At 41.8% G+C, this 18955-nt stretch overlaps 2 protein-coding genes across 2 annotated transcripts; one reads left to right on the top strand and one right to left on the bottom strand.

Annotated features, from left to right (window-relative positions):
* Nucleotides 1-1362: 1362 nt before the first annotated feature.
* Nucleotides 1363-1854, bottom strand: LOC138883281 (uncharacterized). Its single transcript, XM_070163960.1, has one exon. The coding sequence runs from the start codon at nt 1852-1854 to the stop codon at nt 1363-1365; it is 492 nt and encodes a 163-aa protein (XP_070020061.1).
* A 15301-nt stretch (nt 1855-17155) lies between these two features.
* On the top strand, nt 17156-17605 carry LOC138883279 (uncharacterized). Its single transcript, XM_070163959.1, has one exon. The coding sequence runs from the start codon at nt 17156-17158 to the stop codon at nt 17603-17605; it is 450 nt and encodes a 149-aa protein (XP_070020060.1).
* The last annotated feature ends 1350 nt before the right edge of the window (nt 17606-18955 follow it).

The raw sequence follows: 18955 nt of genomic DNA, 5'->3' as shown, positions 1-18955 counted from the left end.
ACAGAGCTATCGGAACCATCAAAACTCCATTTTGGAGTCATTTACACATAAATCAACATTTGGTTAACTCTTTCAGCTTAGGTTTTCAAACTTGGGACTTTGTGTCCCAATTCATTCCGAAACATCCCCAGAACCGAAACAACTACCTCGGCAAGTCACATAATAAGAATTGAGAATAGAGTAAGCAGTAAATAGGGGAACATGGCTACAATACTCAAAACAGCTGGATCATTACATTATCCCCCTCTTAAACAAACGTTCATCCTCGAACGGGTCTAGAATTATACCTGGAGTCTCAAATAGGTGTGGATACCTATTCCACATCTCCCGCTTGGTATCCCAAGTAGCCTCCTCAGCTAACTTGCCTCTCCGCTGCACCTTCACTGAAGTTATGTTCTTTGACCTCAACTTTCAAACCTACTGATCCAAAATAGCCACCGACTCCATATTATAAGTCAAATCACCATCCAACTGAACCATGTTGAAGTCCAAAACATGAGATGGATCACCTACATACCTCCGGAGCATGGAGACATGAAACACTAGGTGAATACTCGACAGACTAGGCGGCAATGCAAGCTTATAAGCCATTTCTGCAATCCTCTCATGCACCTCAAAAGGCCCAATATACCGAGGGCTCAACTTGCCCTTCTTCCCGAACCTCATAACATCATACATGGGTGAAACTATAAGTAGTATCTTCTCTCCCACAATGTAAGAAACATCACGAACCTTCCGATCGGTGTAGCTCTTCTATCTAGACTGCGCCGTGTGAAGCCGATCCTGAATCAACTTAACCTTTTCCAAAGCATCATAAGCCAAGTTAGTACCCAATAGCCTAGCCTCACCTGGCTCAAACCAACCCACCGGAGACCGACACCGTCTCCCATACAAAGCCTAATACAGAGCCATCTAAATGCTCGATTGGTAGCTGTTATTATAGGCAAACTCTGCAAGCGGTAGAAACTGATCCCAAGAACCCCCGAAATCCATGACACACGCGCGTAGCATATCCTACAATATCTGAATAGTGCGTTTGAACTGTTCATCCGTCTGAGAGTGGAATTTTGTACTCAACTCAACCCTTGTGCCTAACTCTTGCTGCACTGCTCTCCAAAACTGCAATGTAAACTGTGTGCCCCAATTTGAAATGACGGACACGGCACGTCGTGAAGGTAAACAATCTCACAGATGTAGATCTTACTCAATCGCTTCGAAGAAAAGGTAGTCCCAACTGGAATGAAATGCGCAGACTTGGTCAACCGATCCATAATCACCCAAATAGCATCAAACTTCCTCAAAGTTTGTGGGAGCCTAACTATGCAGTCCATGGTGATACGCTCCCACTTCCACTTTGGAATCTCAAGCCTCTGAAGCAATCCGCCCGGTCTCTGATGCTCGTACTTCACATGCTGACAATTTAGGCACCAAGCTAAAAAAACCCACTATATCTTTCTTCATCCTCCTCCACCAATAGTGCTGCCTCAAGTCCTGATACATCTTTACGACACCCAAATGAATGAAATACCATGAACTATGGGCCTCCTGAAGAATCAACTCGCATAGCCTATATACATTGGGCACACAAATCTGACCTTGCATCTGCAACACCCCATCATCCCCAATAGTAACCTTTTTGGCATCACCGTGCTGAACCGTGTCCTTAAGGACAAACAAATATGGATCATAATATTGACGCTCTCTGATGCGATTATATAAGGAATATCGAGAAACCACACAAGCTAGAGCCTGACTGGGATCCAAAATATCTAACCTCACAAATTGATTAGGCAAGGCCTGAACATCTGATGTAAGCGATCTCTCACCAACACGAATAAATGCAAGGCAACCCATACTCACCGCCTTTCTACTCAAGGCATCAGCCACTATTTTGGCCTTACCAGGATGATACAAAATGATAATATCATAGTCTTTTACCAACTCTAACCATCTCCGCTGCCTCAAACTTAGATCCTTTTGTTTGAACAAGTGTTGGAGACTCCAATGATCCGTACATACCTCACAAGACACACCGTAGAGATATTGCCTCCAAATCTTCTATGCATGAACGATGGCTGCCAACTCTAAATCATGAACATGGTATTTATTCTCATAAGGATTCAACTGTAGCGAAGCATAAGCAATCAGTCTACCCTCCCGCATCAAGACACACCCAATACCAATCCGAGAAGCATTACAATACATTGTATAAGAGCCTGATGCCGAAGGCAAAACTAGAACCAGAGTTGTGGTCAAGGTAGTCTTGATCTTCTAAAAGCTCTCCTTACACTCATCCGACCACCTGAATGGAGCACCCTTCTAGGTCAATCTGGTCAAAGGTGTTGCAATATACGAGAAACTCTCCACGAAGCGACGATAATATCCGGCCAAGCCGAGAAAACTCTGAATCTCAGCAACAGAAGATGGTATGAGCCAACTCTGAACCACCTCTATCTTCTTTGGATCCACCTTAATCCCCTCACTGGATACCATGTTCCCCAAGAATTCCACCGAACTGAACCAAAACTCACACTTGGAGAACTTGGTATAAAGCTTCTCCTCCCTCAGCCGCTGTAGTATAATCCTCAAAAGTTGTGCATGCTCCTCCTAGCTACGTGAGTACACTAGGATATCATCAATAAATTCTATGACAAACGAATCAAGATATGGATGGAACACACTGTTCATCATATGCATGCATGCTACTGGGGCCTTGGTCAGCCCAAAAGACATCTCAAGGAACTCATAGTGACCATAGCGGGTCCTGAATGCCGTCTTCAGAATATCCTAGTCCTGAATCTTTAACTGGAGATACCTAGACCTCAAATCAATCTTAGAGAACACCCTCGCTCCCTGAAACTGGTCAAATAAATCATCAATGTACGACAAAGAATATTTGTTCTTTATTGTAACTTTGTTCAACTGCCTATAGTCGATGCACATCCACATTGTACCCTCCTTCTTCTTCACAAACAAAACCGGTGCACCCCAAGGTGACACATACCCCTTATCAAGAAGCTTCTAAAGTTGCTCTTTCAATTCTTTCAACTCTGTTAGTGCCATGCGATGCGGAGGAATAGAAATGGGTTGAGTGCCTGACACCAAGTCAATACCAAAATGAATATCCCTGTCGGGTAGCATGCCTGGCAGGTCTGCAAGAAACACATCCGAAAATCTCACACTACCGGAACAAAATCAATAGTAGGAGTATCAGCACTAACATCTCTCACAAAGGCCAAATATGCCAAACACCCCTTCCCAACTATCCGTTGGGTTTTCAAATATGAAATCACCCTACTGGAAACATAATTCAGAGAACCTCTCCACTCGATCCTTGGCAACCCCGACACTGTTAATGTCACGGTCTTAGCGTGACAATCCAGAATATCATGACATGGAGACAACCAATCTATACCCAAAATCACGTCAAAATCAACCATACTAAGTAATAAGAGATCAATCTAGTCTCCAATCCTCCAGTGGTCACCACACATGACTGATACACATGGTCCATGTCGCACCCCCTTTTTCTCGCGAAATCGGGCTTGTGACATTTGGGAGGGCAACTCGTTCCCTTTTTGGGAATTGGGTTTTGGAATTGAAGAGTTGCCACCTAATAATTAAGTGCATTAGGACACCAAAAAGGGTTCGAGTTTGAAGAACCAGAGTTTGGGTAAGGGCTAGAAATTATCTCGAGGGGAAGGTGTTAGGCACCCCTCAAGATCCACTAGTGTGGTTCCCGACCATGTTACAATTGTGACTTCACGTAATCAAACAAGCAATTAAGGGCTCAAATAGAGGGGCTTGCATTTGGCAAATAAATTGAAAACTTTTGAGGAACAACAAAAAGGGCAGAAATTTATGAAAGATTTAAGCAATTCTAAAGAAAGCAGATAAGGACAGGTAAAGGGATGGGGGTCCTAGGTTTATGATTAATATGGATCACATCAATGCAATACCCGGCAGTCGCTCCTCAGGAGAGCGCACCAGTCATCATATCCATATCTACCCTTCCTACCCCGTTAAGGTAGTAAAGCGCAGAATGGTGTCGTTACTTATTGCATGCTAGTACCCACCCCAATCCTATCAGTCACGGAGGCATTTGGGACTACTAGTCCTAAAGGGAAGAGAAATTTGGCTTTTTCAGAGTTTTAAAAGGATAAAATTCTAGGGCGACAATCAAAACATATAGTGCAAGTATAGGAAGAACACATAACAGTTTAAAGGGCTTAAACAGGCCTCCTCAATTTCAAGAGACAAATTGGCTAGCATGACTTACAAATACTGGTTATGGTTTAAAATCAAATTAAAGCGTAGGATAGGCTGGTTCATCACATATTTCTCAGATGAGGAGTCCGAATTAGCCTTCCCTGGTTGTAATTTATCAAAGACTGATGCAATTAATTAATTACCTAATGTTTTGCCTAAGTGAGACCTATAGGCATGATATCTAACAGTGCTTGCTCTGATTCTAAAGAAAACTTACTGATTATAGAAAAAACAAAAATTTCGCAGATTTTAGACAACATTGCAACTGATTTTAAACTTGCAGATGACATAAGCGAATCAGATTCAAAGGGTTACTCCTATAGGCATGATTTCTAAACATTGTTGATTTTAAAACGATTATGAAAGTGCAGGCGTCCTATAGACATGGTATCTAGAATGCAATTGATTATTATTTAACCTATGACTGTTTGCCTAGTGATAGATGTAAAATGCAGAATCCTATAAACATGTTATCTATATGATACGCGGAAGTGAAAAAAAACTATAGACATGATCTCTATATATGCAGAAGTGCAGAAAACCTATAGGCGTAATTTATATATGAAATGCATAAGTGCAGAATCCTATAGTCAGGATCTCTATATGAAATGCAGAAGTAAAAACAGGTTGTGATTGCAGGAATAAATACCTAAGATCATGATGTCTACCCGTATGCATACATAGGTGACCCTCCCTTTTTCACTAGAACCCATAAGTTATTACAACATATTACAGACCAGAATGAATTAAGAAAAAGGTAAAATTACATCAGAAATTAAGCTACAACCAAGGAGCCTAATTCAGACTCAAAGTCCAACAATATAAGGTGAACCAACTTCCAGGAACAGATTTCCAAAGCTTTCTCTTATTTGGGATGTGTCAAAGTTCCCTAAGAGCCTCGAGTGGACTCCGGGCAGTGCTTACAACCCAAATATATTGCAGAATTAAGACACTGCAGTATAGAAATGCCAACCCTCAGATGTCCAAGTTTAGAGGGAACTCAAGGTCCCAAAGCAAGGCTCATAAGAGGGGGGCAGAACTTAGAATCTAAGAGAGAGTGTAAGTGCACAAAGGGGGAAAATCAGGGAAAGCCATGGGAGGCTGGTGGTCATGCCCAGCAATCAGGAGTGCTGGCACACCACTGACTAGCCTATTAGCCACATTTTGAGAGTTAGGATCCATTGAGGATCAGGTTCAGACCTAAGCAGCAATTTAGATGTTAACTCAAACACATAGAAGGGAGTGGGGTATAGGGAGTTCATAACAAATAGCAGATACAAAGAGAGAGTAGCATATTCAATACAGAACATGAACAGTAAATAGACAGGAATGTAGCAACTGTAAAATAAACACATAGGGATGGTGCTGAAATCGAAACTAAGGCATACCAGTTTCAGGGAAACAAATAACTGAAAGCTAAAGTCTTGTAAACCAAATTGCAAGCAATCAGTACAAAAGTTCTCTGAAGAGAGTAGAGTATTGAAATAGTATTGAAATTGAAAGGTGTGTGTGCAAAGTATTGAATTTGAAGTGTTGAACTGAAGGTTCAAGGTTGTCTAAGTGCAGAAGGGTCGTGCCCCTTTTATATTGCAGAAAACAAGTAAGAAAAGGTAAGGGAATAGTTTGCAATCAATCACACAAAATCCCCCTTCAGTTAAGGGATTCTGATTTCAAACGGGCAGAAGACAATTAAGGAAAGAATTGGATTAAAATCTTTTCCAAAGTAGTACAAGAAGGGCAAATATATAGAAACTATTTAAGGAAAGAGTTTGATATCAACACGGTTTGTGCAAATAAGGAAAGGCAATCAATCAACAGCCAGTAAAATCAAAAATTGAGTTTTGGTATGAATGAATCCAACCAGGAAAGGTGAAGAAAGGTTTAATTAAAGAAAATCAGTAACAATCAATCGAACCTTATTAAAAAAGGAATTCTGAATCAATCACAAATTGGCAAAACCTTTTTTGAATGAAGAATTCTTCATATATAAAGCATACAGACATGTCAAACAAGAAAGAACTGTCATGCTATTTAGAAAGATCTAGTGTAGAAAAGTTCAAAATCATAATCAAAGAAATTCAAGTTCAGTACATAGACTCGAAACGAGTCTGAGAAAGCCCAGAGTTCCAAAGTAGAACCCTAGTCCGAACACCAGATCAAAACTCGCCCAAAACCCCCAAATCCTAGGGTTTCCAACTCGAGTAAGATACAAAGAGGAGGAGGCAAGTAATTGAAACATGCTCAGGGATCTATTTCAGAGACTTATGAGAAAAACAAGCAGATACAATAACAAGTTCGAGGCAAACATAGTGAAGGAACTGATTTGAAGCACAAAGACATATTTTAAGAAAAGCTCGGAACTTAAACAGGTTCAGAGGAGAAAACAGGTAACATAGCACTTAAGAGAACAGTAGATGAAACATGTTTAGAAAGAACTCAAACAAAGTCCAGAAGAAGGCAAATAAGAACTAAGAGCTTAGTAGAAATTATAGTAGAGGGACACAGGGTTAAACGAACACATAAGATAAACGTGTGAAAGCATGGCATAAAAACCAGTAGAAGAAAGAACGGAGCACAATAGACGAATATGCATAATAAAGCAAACATAAGAACACAGGGGAGGATCATGCGAGGCATAAAAAGAAAACATAAGAACATAACATAGGGAGATACACACAAAGAAAAGAAGAAAAAGAGTCAGAAAACATTTTGAAACTTTTTCAGAAACCCTAAATCGAAGAGAAACAAATTTTGAAAGAGAAGATTGGGGAAAACGTTTTAAAACTCCAGTAGAACACAAATATAGCATGGATTTAAGAAAACACACAGAGGAAAACCTCGAATAGCTAGGGTTTCAGAGAAACCCTAGAAATGAGAAAGGCTTGGAAGAAGGTCCGACTTGAGTCGGATGAGGTTAGAAAAGGCTTCTAGTACTTGAATATGCCGGAGCTTGGCCGGAGAAGCCATAGATCTACAGATCTGAGCAGGATCTAAAGAGAACCATCAGAGTCGGGCTTCAAATCATCGAACAACTTAGGTTTGATGGTGAGAGAGGGTGAGTACAGGCCATCCATGGCCTGAGAAGCCATGGATTCCGGTGAGGTAACGGTTGAAGAGGGTGAAAGTCGACTAGGGTTCCGAAGAACCTTTGAGAGAGTTTGAGAGACGAAGGGATTCAAAGGCGGCTAGTTAGGTGAAAGTGATTAGGGTTAGGGGTGTTTGGGAAATTAAAAAGGAAAGGGGGAATTATGGTCGTTGATCAAAATGATCAACGACCTAGATCAAAAGGGGAACCAGGCGGGTTTTTTAATTGGGTCATGGGTCGGGTAAAAGATGAAATTGGGCCAGTCCAGCTGGGGGTTAGTATTGGGTTAATTTGAGGGCTAAAATCAAAATGCAAATAGGCTGTAATTGAAATGAAATGAGGCTAAATGTTAAATAGCCAGTTTTCCCTTTTATTTTATAAAAAATGGTAAAAATGATTTCAAAAGCAAATTAAAAGTACTGACCCAATTAATAATGTATAAAGATTAATTTAAAAATACTGGAACAAATTTTACAATTAAAAATGCTATTAATCTTAAAATAGGCTATAATTGCAATTATATGCAATTTAGTCTTTTAAATACCAAATAAATTTGTAAAAAATGTACAAAAATTATCTTAACTATATTTTGGTATAAATATGGGAATAAAATAAATTATTCACCAAATTGATGATTTTGAGACTAATTATGGATTTTGTACTGCTAAAATAGATGATAAGTTGATTTTAAAAATCTTTAAAAATTAGGAAAAATACCAAAGATCTTGGGCATGTTTATATATGCATGCACATGCTCTTTGGGAAAGTATTTTATAAAAATACATAGGGGAAAAATTGGGTATCAACAACTTCCCCTCTTTACCCGAGAAGGATGAAAGAGTTGCCGGGTAAAGATGTGATGGCCAATTTTGATCGAGTGAAACGATTTAAAGAATTTTGACCAAGCTCTGGTTCCTGAGCTGCCTACATATCCCTAGTCTTACAGGAATCAGGCCGTATGTACTTCAGGATCCATTGGCGGAATATACCGATGGAGATTTGAAAGAGCGGACGCGGTGTTCGGGTTGAGAAGGACGGTCAGAGTCTGATAGGCTACGGGAACTGGAGCGAGATAGCTCCTGCTGAGACGGTCGTTGCTAGCCGGTTTACTTGCAAATGAGCAATACGAACATATATTGTGCATAATTTTAAACGTGATGCAAGTTCCCATTGGACAATGAATGCTGTACTCGGACGGTTGGGATGACGTCCTCGGACCATGATGTCCTGGGCCATGAAGCGTATGATAAAGGATTCGCAGGCTATGAAATGATATTCTCGGTCTATGAGAATGATACCTCCGAACTATGATGCCTTTGAATAATGATATGCAAGGGATAAAATGCGGTCCTTAGGCCATAACATGGCATTCTCGGGCTATGCAAATGGTGCCTCCGAACAATGACGCCTTTGGACAATTTGGAGATCTTTCAGCCCATGAGATGCAGAAGGTGGCGATATTTCAGCCGATGCAAGACGTAAATAAAAGGTGGCGATATTTAAACCGATGCAAGAGTGATAAAATGGCGATATTTCAGCCATGCAGGATGGAGACAGGTCTTAGTCTCGGAAGGCAGAATAGTAGCCTTATGCAATACAGAATAATGCAGGATGGAGACAGTGCTTAGTCTCGGAAGGCAGAAAGGTAGCCTTATGCAATGTAGAGAAATGCGGATGGAGGTAGAGCTTAACCTCGGAAGGCAGAAAGGTAGCCTTATGCAATACAGGAATGCGGATGGAGGTAGAGCTTAACCTCTAAAGGCAGAAAGGTATCCTTATACAATGCAGGAATGCAGATGGAGGTAGAGCTTAACCTCGAAGGCAGAAAGGTAGCCTTATGCAATGCAGGAAATGCAGATGGAGGTAGAGCTTAACCTCGAAAGGCAGAAAGGTAGCCTTATGCAATGCAGGAAATGCAGATGGAGGTAGAGCTTAACCTCGGAAGGTAGAAAGGTAGCCTTATGCAATGCAGAGAAATGAAGATAGAGACAATGCTTAGTCTCAGAAGGCAGAAAGGTAGCCTTATGCAAGGAGTAAAAGGGCAAAATGATGATAGAATTTTCTTAGCTGGCAGCGGATCGAGATATTACGACTGCTGGGGATACTGTGTCTGCTGGGAGCACTGTGTGCGGATAACAGCTGTGAGTAAATGCAACAGTTCTGAGAGTTATATTCCCAAGTAATGTGAGTCTCGTGAGTGTCTAGTATATTTGATGATTTTGCAACTCAAGTGCCTGCATCCAAATAAAAATCGTGAGTTTGTAAAGGGGGAAAAGTTAGTTCGTATCCCCGCTGGCTTTGCTTGACCTGCTCGGCTTTGATCTGGTGATACTGTACATATCATTGGGGTAGCGTTGCTAAACAAGACAATTTTAGTAATGAACATGCATGATTTAGTAAAGAAATGTGACGATAAATACATAATTAAGAATACTTTTCTTTAGATGAACTGACGATGGCGACGTGGTCAAGATACTGCAACTTCTCTCGCTCCGGAATTTTGAGGGTCCTCCTCAAAATTCTGCCCTAGTTTACTGGGTTGCTGTTTCCGACGGCTGCTTGCGTCCAATGGCTGAAATCACTTCGGAATTTTGAGGGTCCTCCTCAAAATTCTGCCCCAGTTTCTAATAGCCGGGGGAATGAAAATTTTATTGAATTATGACCGAACCCATAAGGCTTCCTACGTATCCCCTCTTAAACGGGAATCAGGTCAGGCATAGTTCAAATTACATCATATGAGGAAAGCATAAAAGTCACACATAGTATCGCTTCACTGCATCTGAATTGATCGGCTTTGGCCAAACTTCACCATCCATTTCTGCAAGTATGAGGGCTCCTCCGATGAGGACCCGGTGAACCACGTATGGACCCTGCCAATTGGGAGAGAACTTCCCTTTGGCCTCCTCTTGATGTGGGAAGTTCTTCTTTAACACCAGCTGCCCCGGTGTAAACTGTCTCGGCTTGACTCTTTTGTTGAAGGCTCTAGACATTCTGTTCTGATAGAGCTGACCGTGGCAAACTGCATTCATTTTTTCCCCATCTATAAGAGCTAACTGCTCGTAGCGACTGCTTACCCATTCTGCATCGTCAAGTTCTGCTTCCTGTATGATTCTCAAGGAGGGAATTTCTACCTCGGCGGGAATGACTACTTCTGTACCATAAACCAACATATAGGGAGTTGCCCCGGTTGATGTGCGAACTGTGGTGCGGTATCCTAACAAGGCAAATGATAACTTCTCATGCCACTGCTTGTGCTTTTCTATCATCTTCCTCAGTATCTTCTTGATATTCTTATTGGCAGTTTCTATAGCTCCGTTCATCTAAGGTATGTAAGTTGTAGAATTCTTGTGTTTGATTTTGAAGGTTTCACACATGGCTTTCATCAGGTCGCTGTTGAGATTGGAACCATTATCAGTGACTCCGGAATTCCGAACCGACAAACAATACGGTCGCGGACAAAATCTGCTACCACTTTCTTAGTCACTGCTTTGTACGATGCTGCTTCAACCCATTTGGTGAAATAATCAATTGCCACTAGAATGAACTTGTGCCCGTTTGATGCGGCAGGCTCGATAGGTCTGATAACATCCATTACCCAAGAGGCGAACAACCATGGCGAGCTTGTTGCAGTAAGCTCGTTTGGAGGCACCTTTATCATGTCTGCATGTATCTGACAGCGATGGCACTTTCGGTCGTACTGGATGCAGTCCGTTTCCATAGTCATCCAAAAATAACCAGCTCGGAGTATCTTCTTAGCTAAGACAGAGCCATTCATATGTGGACCGCAGGTCCCTGCATGAATTTCTTCCAATAGCCTGGATGTTTCCTTTGTGTCGACACACCTTAGTAACCCCAAATCAGGAGTCCTCCTATACAAGATTCCTCCTCTATGAAAGAAGTTGTTAGATAGTCTCCGAAGTGTGCATTTCTGAGTAGGATTTGCGAGTTCTGGATATTCTCCTTTCGTCAAATATTCCTTGATATCATGAAACCAAGGTTTTTCGTCTGCTTCTTCTTCTACGTGAGTGCAGTAGGCTGGCTGATCATAGATCTTTACTGGAATAAGATCAATGAAGTTCTAGGCGGGGTGCTGTATCATGGACGATAGGGTAGTCAATGCATCGACAAACTCATTCTAAACTCTGGGAACATGTTGGAACTCTGTCTTTATGAACCTTTTCCTCAATTCCTATACATGATGCAGATAATGGAGTATCTTAGAGTTCTTGGTGGCCCATTCTTCTCGGACCTGATGTATAAGCAGGTCTGAATCTCCGATCACTAGCAATTCCTGAATGTTCATGTCAATGGCCATATTGAGCCCTAAGATGTAGGCTTCGTACTCGGCCATGTTGTTGGTGCACGGGAACCTGATCTTGGCAGATACCGGATAATGCTGGCCGGTTTCTGATACTAGGATTGCTTATATGCCAACTCCTTTGAAATTTGCTGCTCCATCGAAAAACATTCTCCAACCGTCATTAGATTCTGCAATGTCTCATATGAATGATATCTCTTCATCAAGAAAATATGTTTTCAGGGGTTCGTATTCTCCGTCCACGGGATTTTTAGTAAGGTGATATGCTAGTGCCTGTCTTTTGATTGCTTTCTGAGTCACGTAGACAATGTCAAATTCACTCAACAGGATTTGCCACTTGGCCAGCTTGCGAGTGGGCATGGGCTTCTGAAAGATATACTTCAAGGGTTCCATTCTTGATATGAGATATGTAGTATATGCACAGAAGTAGTGCCTCAACTTCTGAGCTACCCAAGTCAGGGCACAACATGTGCATTCCAATAGAGAATATCGGGCCTCGTACGGAGTGAACTTCTTGCTGAGATAATAGATGGCCTGCTCCTTTCTTCCCGTTTCATCATGCTGCCCCAGAACACAACTGAAAGATCCATCCAATACTGCAAGGTAGAGTAATAGAGGTCTACCCGGCTCGGGCGGGACCAAAACTGGCTGCGTTGACAGGTATTCCTTGATTCTGTTGAATGCTTTCTAACAATCATCAGTCCATTTGGTAGCGGCGTCCTTCTTCAACATCTTAAAGATTGGCTCACAAATGACAGTGGATTGAGCTATGAACCGGCTGATGTAGTTAAGTCTTCCCAAGAAACTCATAACTTCTTTCTTGTTCTTCGGTGGTGGCAATTCTTGGATGGCTTTGACCTTTGACGGATCCAGTTCTATTCCTCAACAACTCACAATAAACCCAAGTAGTTTTCCGGTAGGAACCCCGAATGCACACTTGGTAGGATTCAGCTTCAAGTTGTACCTCCTTAGTCTGTTGAAGAACTTCCTCAGATCTTCCATGTGGTCATTGGCTCTCTTGGATTTGATGATGACATCGTCTACATATACCTCGATCTCTTTGTGTATCATGTCATGGAAAATAGCAGTCATGGCCCTCATGTAGGTGGCTCCAGCATTCTTTTACTCGAACGACATCATCTTGTAATAATACATCCCCCACGGCGTAATGAAAGCCATCTTCTCCGCGTCTTCCTCGTCCATCCATATCTGATGATACCCAGCAAAACAATTAATGAACGACTGCAGTTCATGTTTGGCGCAGTTGTCAATTAGAGTGTGTATGTTCGGCAAGGGGAAGTCATCTTTTAGACTGGCCTGGTTGAGATCCCGGTAGTCGACACAGACTCTAACTTTCCCATCCTTCTTCGGCACTGGCACAATATTGGCTAACCATGTTGGATACTCTACTACCCTGAGAACCTTGGCTTTGACTTGCTTGGTGACTTCTTCCTTGATTTTCAAACTCATGTCAGGTTTGAACTTCCTGAGCTTCTGTTTTACTGGTAGACATGTTGGATCGGTTGGCAGTTTGTGATCTACAATAGATGTACTGAGACCAGTCATGTCATCATAAGACCAGGCGAATATGTCCTCATAATCCCTTAGAAATTCCGTGTACTCTTCCTTTTCTGACGGTGACAAATGAACGCTGATTCGTGTTTCTTTGACATTTTCTGCATCTCCCAGGTTGACAATCTCAGTTTCGTCCAGGTTAGACTTAGGTCTGTTCTTAAAATCCTAAATTTCTTTAACAACCTCTTCTGGTATATCATCTTCTTCTAAGTCCATGTCCGTTTGTTGCGTTGCCTCGTCGCACGTCACAATTGTCGGTTCATCAAGATAAGTAATAGTAATGCTGTGTAAATAAAGTAAACGATAAAAAGTAATAAGAGCAAGATTTATAAGAAACTGAAATGCTTTGATAATTTTTTTTTGTTTTGAACATTAGAGCTTTTATTTCAATATTGAAAATGCGGAAAGAAAGTTAATTAGCGAAGAAATAAAGATAATGCATGGTGCTTTGTTCAGCCTTACTATCCCGAAGCTTTCTGGGCCCTGGTGGTTCTGATGGACCAATTGTTGAGGCGTCCTCCTTGGCTCACAGCTTGTATAGAAGGGCTTTCCTCCCCCTCCTCCTCGAAAATGACACAACAGTCCATATTATCATCTTCCAAAAACAAATTCCTCATCGCCGTCAATGCTTCCTCTTCTCCCGACCCATATATGACATTGGCGGGCTGGAAAGTCTGTTCCAAGTGGGGTATTGGATGCTCCAGTGGGTAGTAGGAATTGCGCCATGGTGTCAACCAGTGGTTGAATTCCTCCCAAGTGTATTCATATCCCAAACCGAAAGTGGTACCGTGTTTCTTTAACTTGATAGGCTTAGCGATTCCTTGGAGATTCTTGCCAAGTCCCTTGCTAGGTTCGTATCTACACCAATTCAGTATACTTTCAATTTTGCTATACCACCATTTTTCCTTGTCCACGGCATTGACTCGCTCAATGTGATGGTAGGTTTCTCCGCCTATCTTCCTTCTTCCTCCAATTGTTGGGATGGTCTGGCGACTGTATATGGGATTGCTACCGTCGCCGTGAATAATTACCTCTTGGTGATTCCACTCGAATTTCACTGCTTGATGTAGGGTTGATGCCACAGCCCCAGTGGCATGGATCCAGGGTCGTCCCAATACCAAGTTGTAAGATGCTGGGATGTCTATCACTTGAAAATCAACGTCGAACCAAGTCGGTCCCATTTGCAGACACAAACTGATTCCCTAATAGTGGATCTTTGGGATCAATCGAAAGCTTTGACATTGATGGCTCCATCCTTGATCTCATACAGGCTCTTTCCCAATGTTCTAAGAGTCACCAATGGACAAATATTAAGGCTGGACCCTCCGTCAATCAAGACTTTGGTGATGAAATGATCTTCGCACTGCATAGTGATATGCAAGGCCTTATTGTGGCTTAGCCCTTTAGGTGGTAGCTCGTCTTCGTGCAAAGTGATTTTGTGACTCTCCAATACTTGCCCCATCATGTTTGCCATTTCTCATCCAGTTATATTGCTGGGTACATATGCCTCGCTCAGCACCTTCAATAAGGCATTCTGATGTGCATCAGAACTTTGTAGCAGAGCCAAGATAGAGATCTAGGCTAGCGTTTTGTTCAACTGATCAATGACCGAATACTCTTTGGCTTGTATCTTCCTCCAGAGATCATCAGGCCCAAATTTAGTGACAGTTGGCCGTCCAGAGACCTGCTTACTAGACTCGGTTAGGTGTTCTGGGGTATAAACCCTGCTAGTTCTTGTTATACCCTGTGCTGCAATTGCTTCTCCAGATTTGGTTTTCCCTTTTCTTCTTGCCTCAGCAGTGTAATCCCATGGTATGGCCTTCGTATGGAATGGAGTTACGGCTATCATGGCCACCGGGATGGGTACCTCTGCCTTGGATGGTAACACAACCACTTCGAATGGTACAGGTGTCTTTACAGACCCAAACTCGACCTCAATAGGTCCTGGCATCTTTGCAGAAGAAGGTGCTTCGAACTCAAGTGGTATGGACATGTCTACTTCAGCATTTTTAGAAGGCTGGATCTGGACCACAATCAGATTAAGTATGACCGTTGGTTCCTTTGGCTCGTCACCTTCAGCGATCAATCCGATCGACCCTTTGGGGTCCCAATCGTCCTCTATCTCAATCATGTAAACGCACCACCCTTGTGGTCAGTCAGAGGGTTGTTGTGGACATTCAGAGCTGGCTCCTTTGCTATGATGGTCTTGTTATCAATCAAAGCTTGGATCTTATCCTTCAGATAGCAGCACTCATCAATGGTATGCCCCTTCATGTCGGAATGGTATGCACCGATTTTGTTTGGGTTGACTCATTGGGAGGGGTTTTCGGGGATGGCAGGGATATGGGTGATGTAACCAGCAGCTTTGAGCCTTTTTTATATAGCTGGTCGTTAGGTTCGGCAATGGCGGTATACTGTTTGGGGAGCCTGCGGTCGAAGTTTGGTCGGGGTCTAGGAAAGTTTTTACGGGTGGGAGGTGGTTGATAGTAAGGGGGTTGAGTATTGCAGGCTTGATAGACATGTGCAGGTTGGAATATCTGCGTGAAGTGGGCTGATATGTGGGGGGTGGAGATGATTGGTAAGTAGGCGGTGGAGCTTGGTAAGAGGGCGAGGGTGCTTGGTAATTTGGGGTAGGTGGATATGTGAGTGGAGGTATTGGGTAGGTTTGGTATTCAATTGGGGATTTTGTTCTTTGTGCAACCATCACGGCGCTCACGTCCCTTTTCTTAGACGTGCCACCAGACTGTAGAGCCTTGTTGGTGTCCTGTAAAGCTTCAAAGTTAGTGACCATACCACTTTTGATACCTTCCTCGATCCTTTCCCCTAGGTTGATGATGTCGGAAAATTTCTGGCTTTCAATCAGCATTAACCTTTCATAGGGATTTCAACGTTTTAAAGTTCTTGATTATACCTAATACTCCCTTGCGCAGTTGATCCATTGCAACTAGAGCTGGTTCCAGTGAGTGTATGATTTGATAACTGGAAGATCCAGGAATCATGCTGAAGAAGACCATGAATAGTGATTCCATCACTATTCATCGGCCATAACTCTTTCATCCGGCGAGGGAACACTACAAAATTGGTCTTAAAAGAACACCATTCTCATCACAAACAACCTCCCTTTGTTTTTTCACTGATTTCTATATCAAGAAGCTACAGATCTTAATTCTAGTTTTATTACTGTAGCAACACATCTCTCTTGGTGAATTATCTGGCAGATATTCGATCTAGATTTTGGCTACTATTAATGTAGCATCACGTTTCTTCAGTGTTTTACAACTTTCACGCGAAGTATCCAGATTTTGAAGAACTCCTTGTAGTATTAGAATCGTCCTTAGTGTTCTGGGTTGATTTAGGGAAGACTGTCACGCAGTGTTGCCATGGCCAGTGGCCAACCACCCTCTCACGTTGGGCCACCTCCACAATCACCCCCCAACATCACCCAACCTTCTAATGGCACAAACCCTATGGACTATGCAAATGCTGTAAAACCTACGAACAACACTTCGACAATGCAAGAACGTGCAGCAGTAGTTGAGCCAATTCCTCCAAGACAAGCCCATATATTTCAAGGACAACCAACTGTACGATTTTCTGAAGCAGAAGTTGAACGCATGAATTTAATGGAAGGTTTGAAACAGGCTGTTGTTTGCAAATTTTCATACGGATGGCCAGATATCAATGAAATACGTCGCATTATTCCTTTACAGTGTGGTATCAAAGCTGAATGCAACATTGGATATCTACGTGATAGGCACATTTTGATTCAGTTTTCATTATGGCAAGATTATGTAGACTTCTCGTCAAAAGGTGTGTATTATGTAAAGGATAAGCTTGGAGATGAACATTAATTAAGAACCTTGATTTATGATGCTAAATTTAAAGTTGACGAAGACACTCCTAAGGTAATGGCGTGGATCTCATTCCCTAATCTGCTACCTACTTATTTTGTAAGAGAATGCTTGTTCTCCCTAGCTTCTGCAGTCAGTAAACCCCTCCATTTGGACTTGGCTACTGTCAAGAAAACTAGACCTAGTTGTGCTCGCGTGAAAGTATCGGTGGACCTGCTAGCAGACCTGCCTAAGAAGGTTCGATTAGACATTGTTAATGAGCATACTGGAGATATTAGAACTGAGTGGGTGACTATCAAATATGACTATCTACCCAAGTATTGTAAGGAATGTAAGCTTCAGGGCCATGATGTGTTCGAATGTTGGAAAATTCATCCTGAACTAATGGCCAGCAGAAATGATGAAAAGAAGGCTTCAACTGATGCTGTAGTGCAACCCAACAAGGATAACAAAACAAACAATGCTCCAATAATGGTTCTTACAAGTGGGAAAGTTGTTAGCAATTAAGTTGCTCAATGGAAGGAGGTCAAAGATAGGAGAGTGCAAGCAAAAGAGAAGCAGGCAGCAGATTTAGCAAATACTGGACAAGAAATCGTGACTATAAACAATCAAAAAGGAATTCCACAGCAAGTTCAGACAACAAACAAGTTTGCATGTTTAGAAGTGGAAAACAGTGAAGAACTTTCATTGACAGTGCTATCCAAAAAAATGCCTCCAAGTCCATAATTCTTGTGACTAAAAATAATGCAGACCCCATTAATATTCATACAGTTGTGGAGAATGAGTCAGAAGAGATGCAATTTGATTTTTCGACTAGACAAATGGTACAAAAGGTAACTTCACCTAGTTCATTTAGGAGACCATTAGCTATGTCAGAACCAAAGAAACTGAACCCTGCAGCACCTACTTTCAATCCTACAACAATAAGAAATCATGCAGCAAATAGGGAATCAACAACAGATTGTGTACAACAAGATTTGGGGAATGAGCAGCATTTTGACAATTACTCAACTGCCCAATGGGTGTAAGAAGCATTCAAAAATAATGTAGTTCAGGCCAATACCTCATGTCAAGACATTCCTTCACAGGACACCAAAGTTGAACAACATTTAGCAAACAATAAAGAGAATGACTTAATTGAAGATACAGATTTTGAGAAATTCAGGACTAATGAAAAAGATAAATGGGCAGGAGGGAGATTATGGATCAACCAAACAGAGGAAGTCTTAGCAGATGGGCAGATTCCAGATACAATGCATAGTGAAAAAGAATTTGGAGGAAATGAAGTGGAAGATGAGAATCAAAGTGTTAATTGTAATGCCAATGCAATCAATATTCAAAGCATAAGTGAATGCACAAATGCAGCAGCAGAAAAGACAAAAGAGGGGAACATCAATATTATAGATCCAGGAGGGACTTTACATAATGATTTTAGTAATGTCTTGAAAGAAGCTGAAAATGTAGACAAGAACCAACAGAAAAATTTAGACAAGAACCAAGAGAAGACAGTGCAAGTCTATGCAAGAAGTGTTGTACCATTGAGCAAAGTGAAGGATGTAGCAGGAAGTGTTGTTCCATCGAACAATACACAGCTGTTGACCAATGAACATGAAGAAAAAGTGTTGACCTTACCAATCAGGAAAAAGATGTTGAACTTACCAATCAGGCATATGATGTTATGACATCAAAAGAAGCAATAGAAGTACATGACCAAGTTGGCCACGCAGAACTTAAATGTAGAGACATGGATGAGGAATACACTACACAAAATTTCCTTAATGTTGCCAAGCAGGATGATCTGTTGCCAAGGCTTATTGATATAGTAAAATCTGCAACAAAAGGAAAAAAGAAACAGTC

Source organism: Nicotiana sylvestris, chromosome 12 (genome assembly GCF_000393655.2).
Source record: "Nicotiana sylvestris chromosome 12, ASM39365v2, whole genome shotgun sequence".
Taxonomy (NCBI): Eukaryota; Viridiplantae; Streptophyta; class Magnoliopsida; order Solanales; family Solanaceae; genus Nicotiana; species Nicotiana sylvestris.
This window is presented reverse-complemented; position numbering and strand designations above follow the sequence as displayed.

What these genes read in the sequence shown, in the direction of transcription:
- LOC138883281 (XM_070163960.1), bottom strand. Translation starts at nt 1,854, where the DNA reads ATGGGTTGCCTTGCATTTATTCGTGTTGGTGAGAGATCGCTTACATCA.
- LOC138883279 (XM_070163959.1), top strand. Translation starts at nt 17,156, where the DNA reads ATGGCGTGGATCTCATTCCCTAATCTGCTACCTACTTATTTTGTAAGA.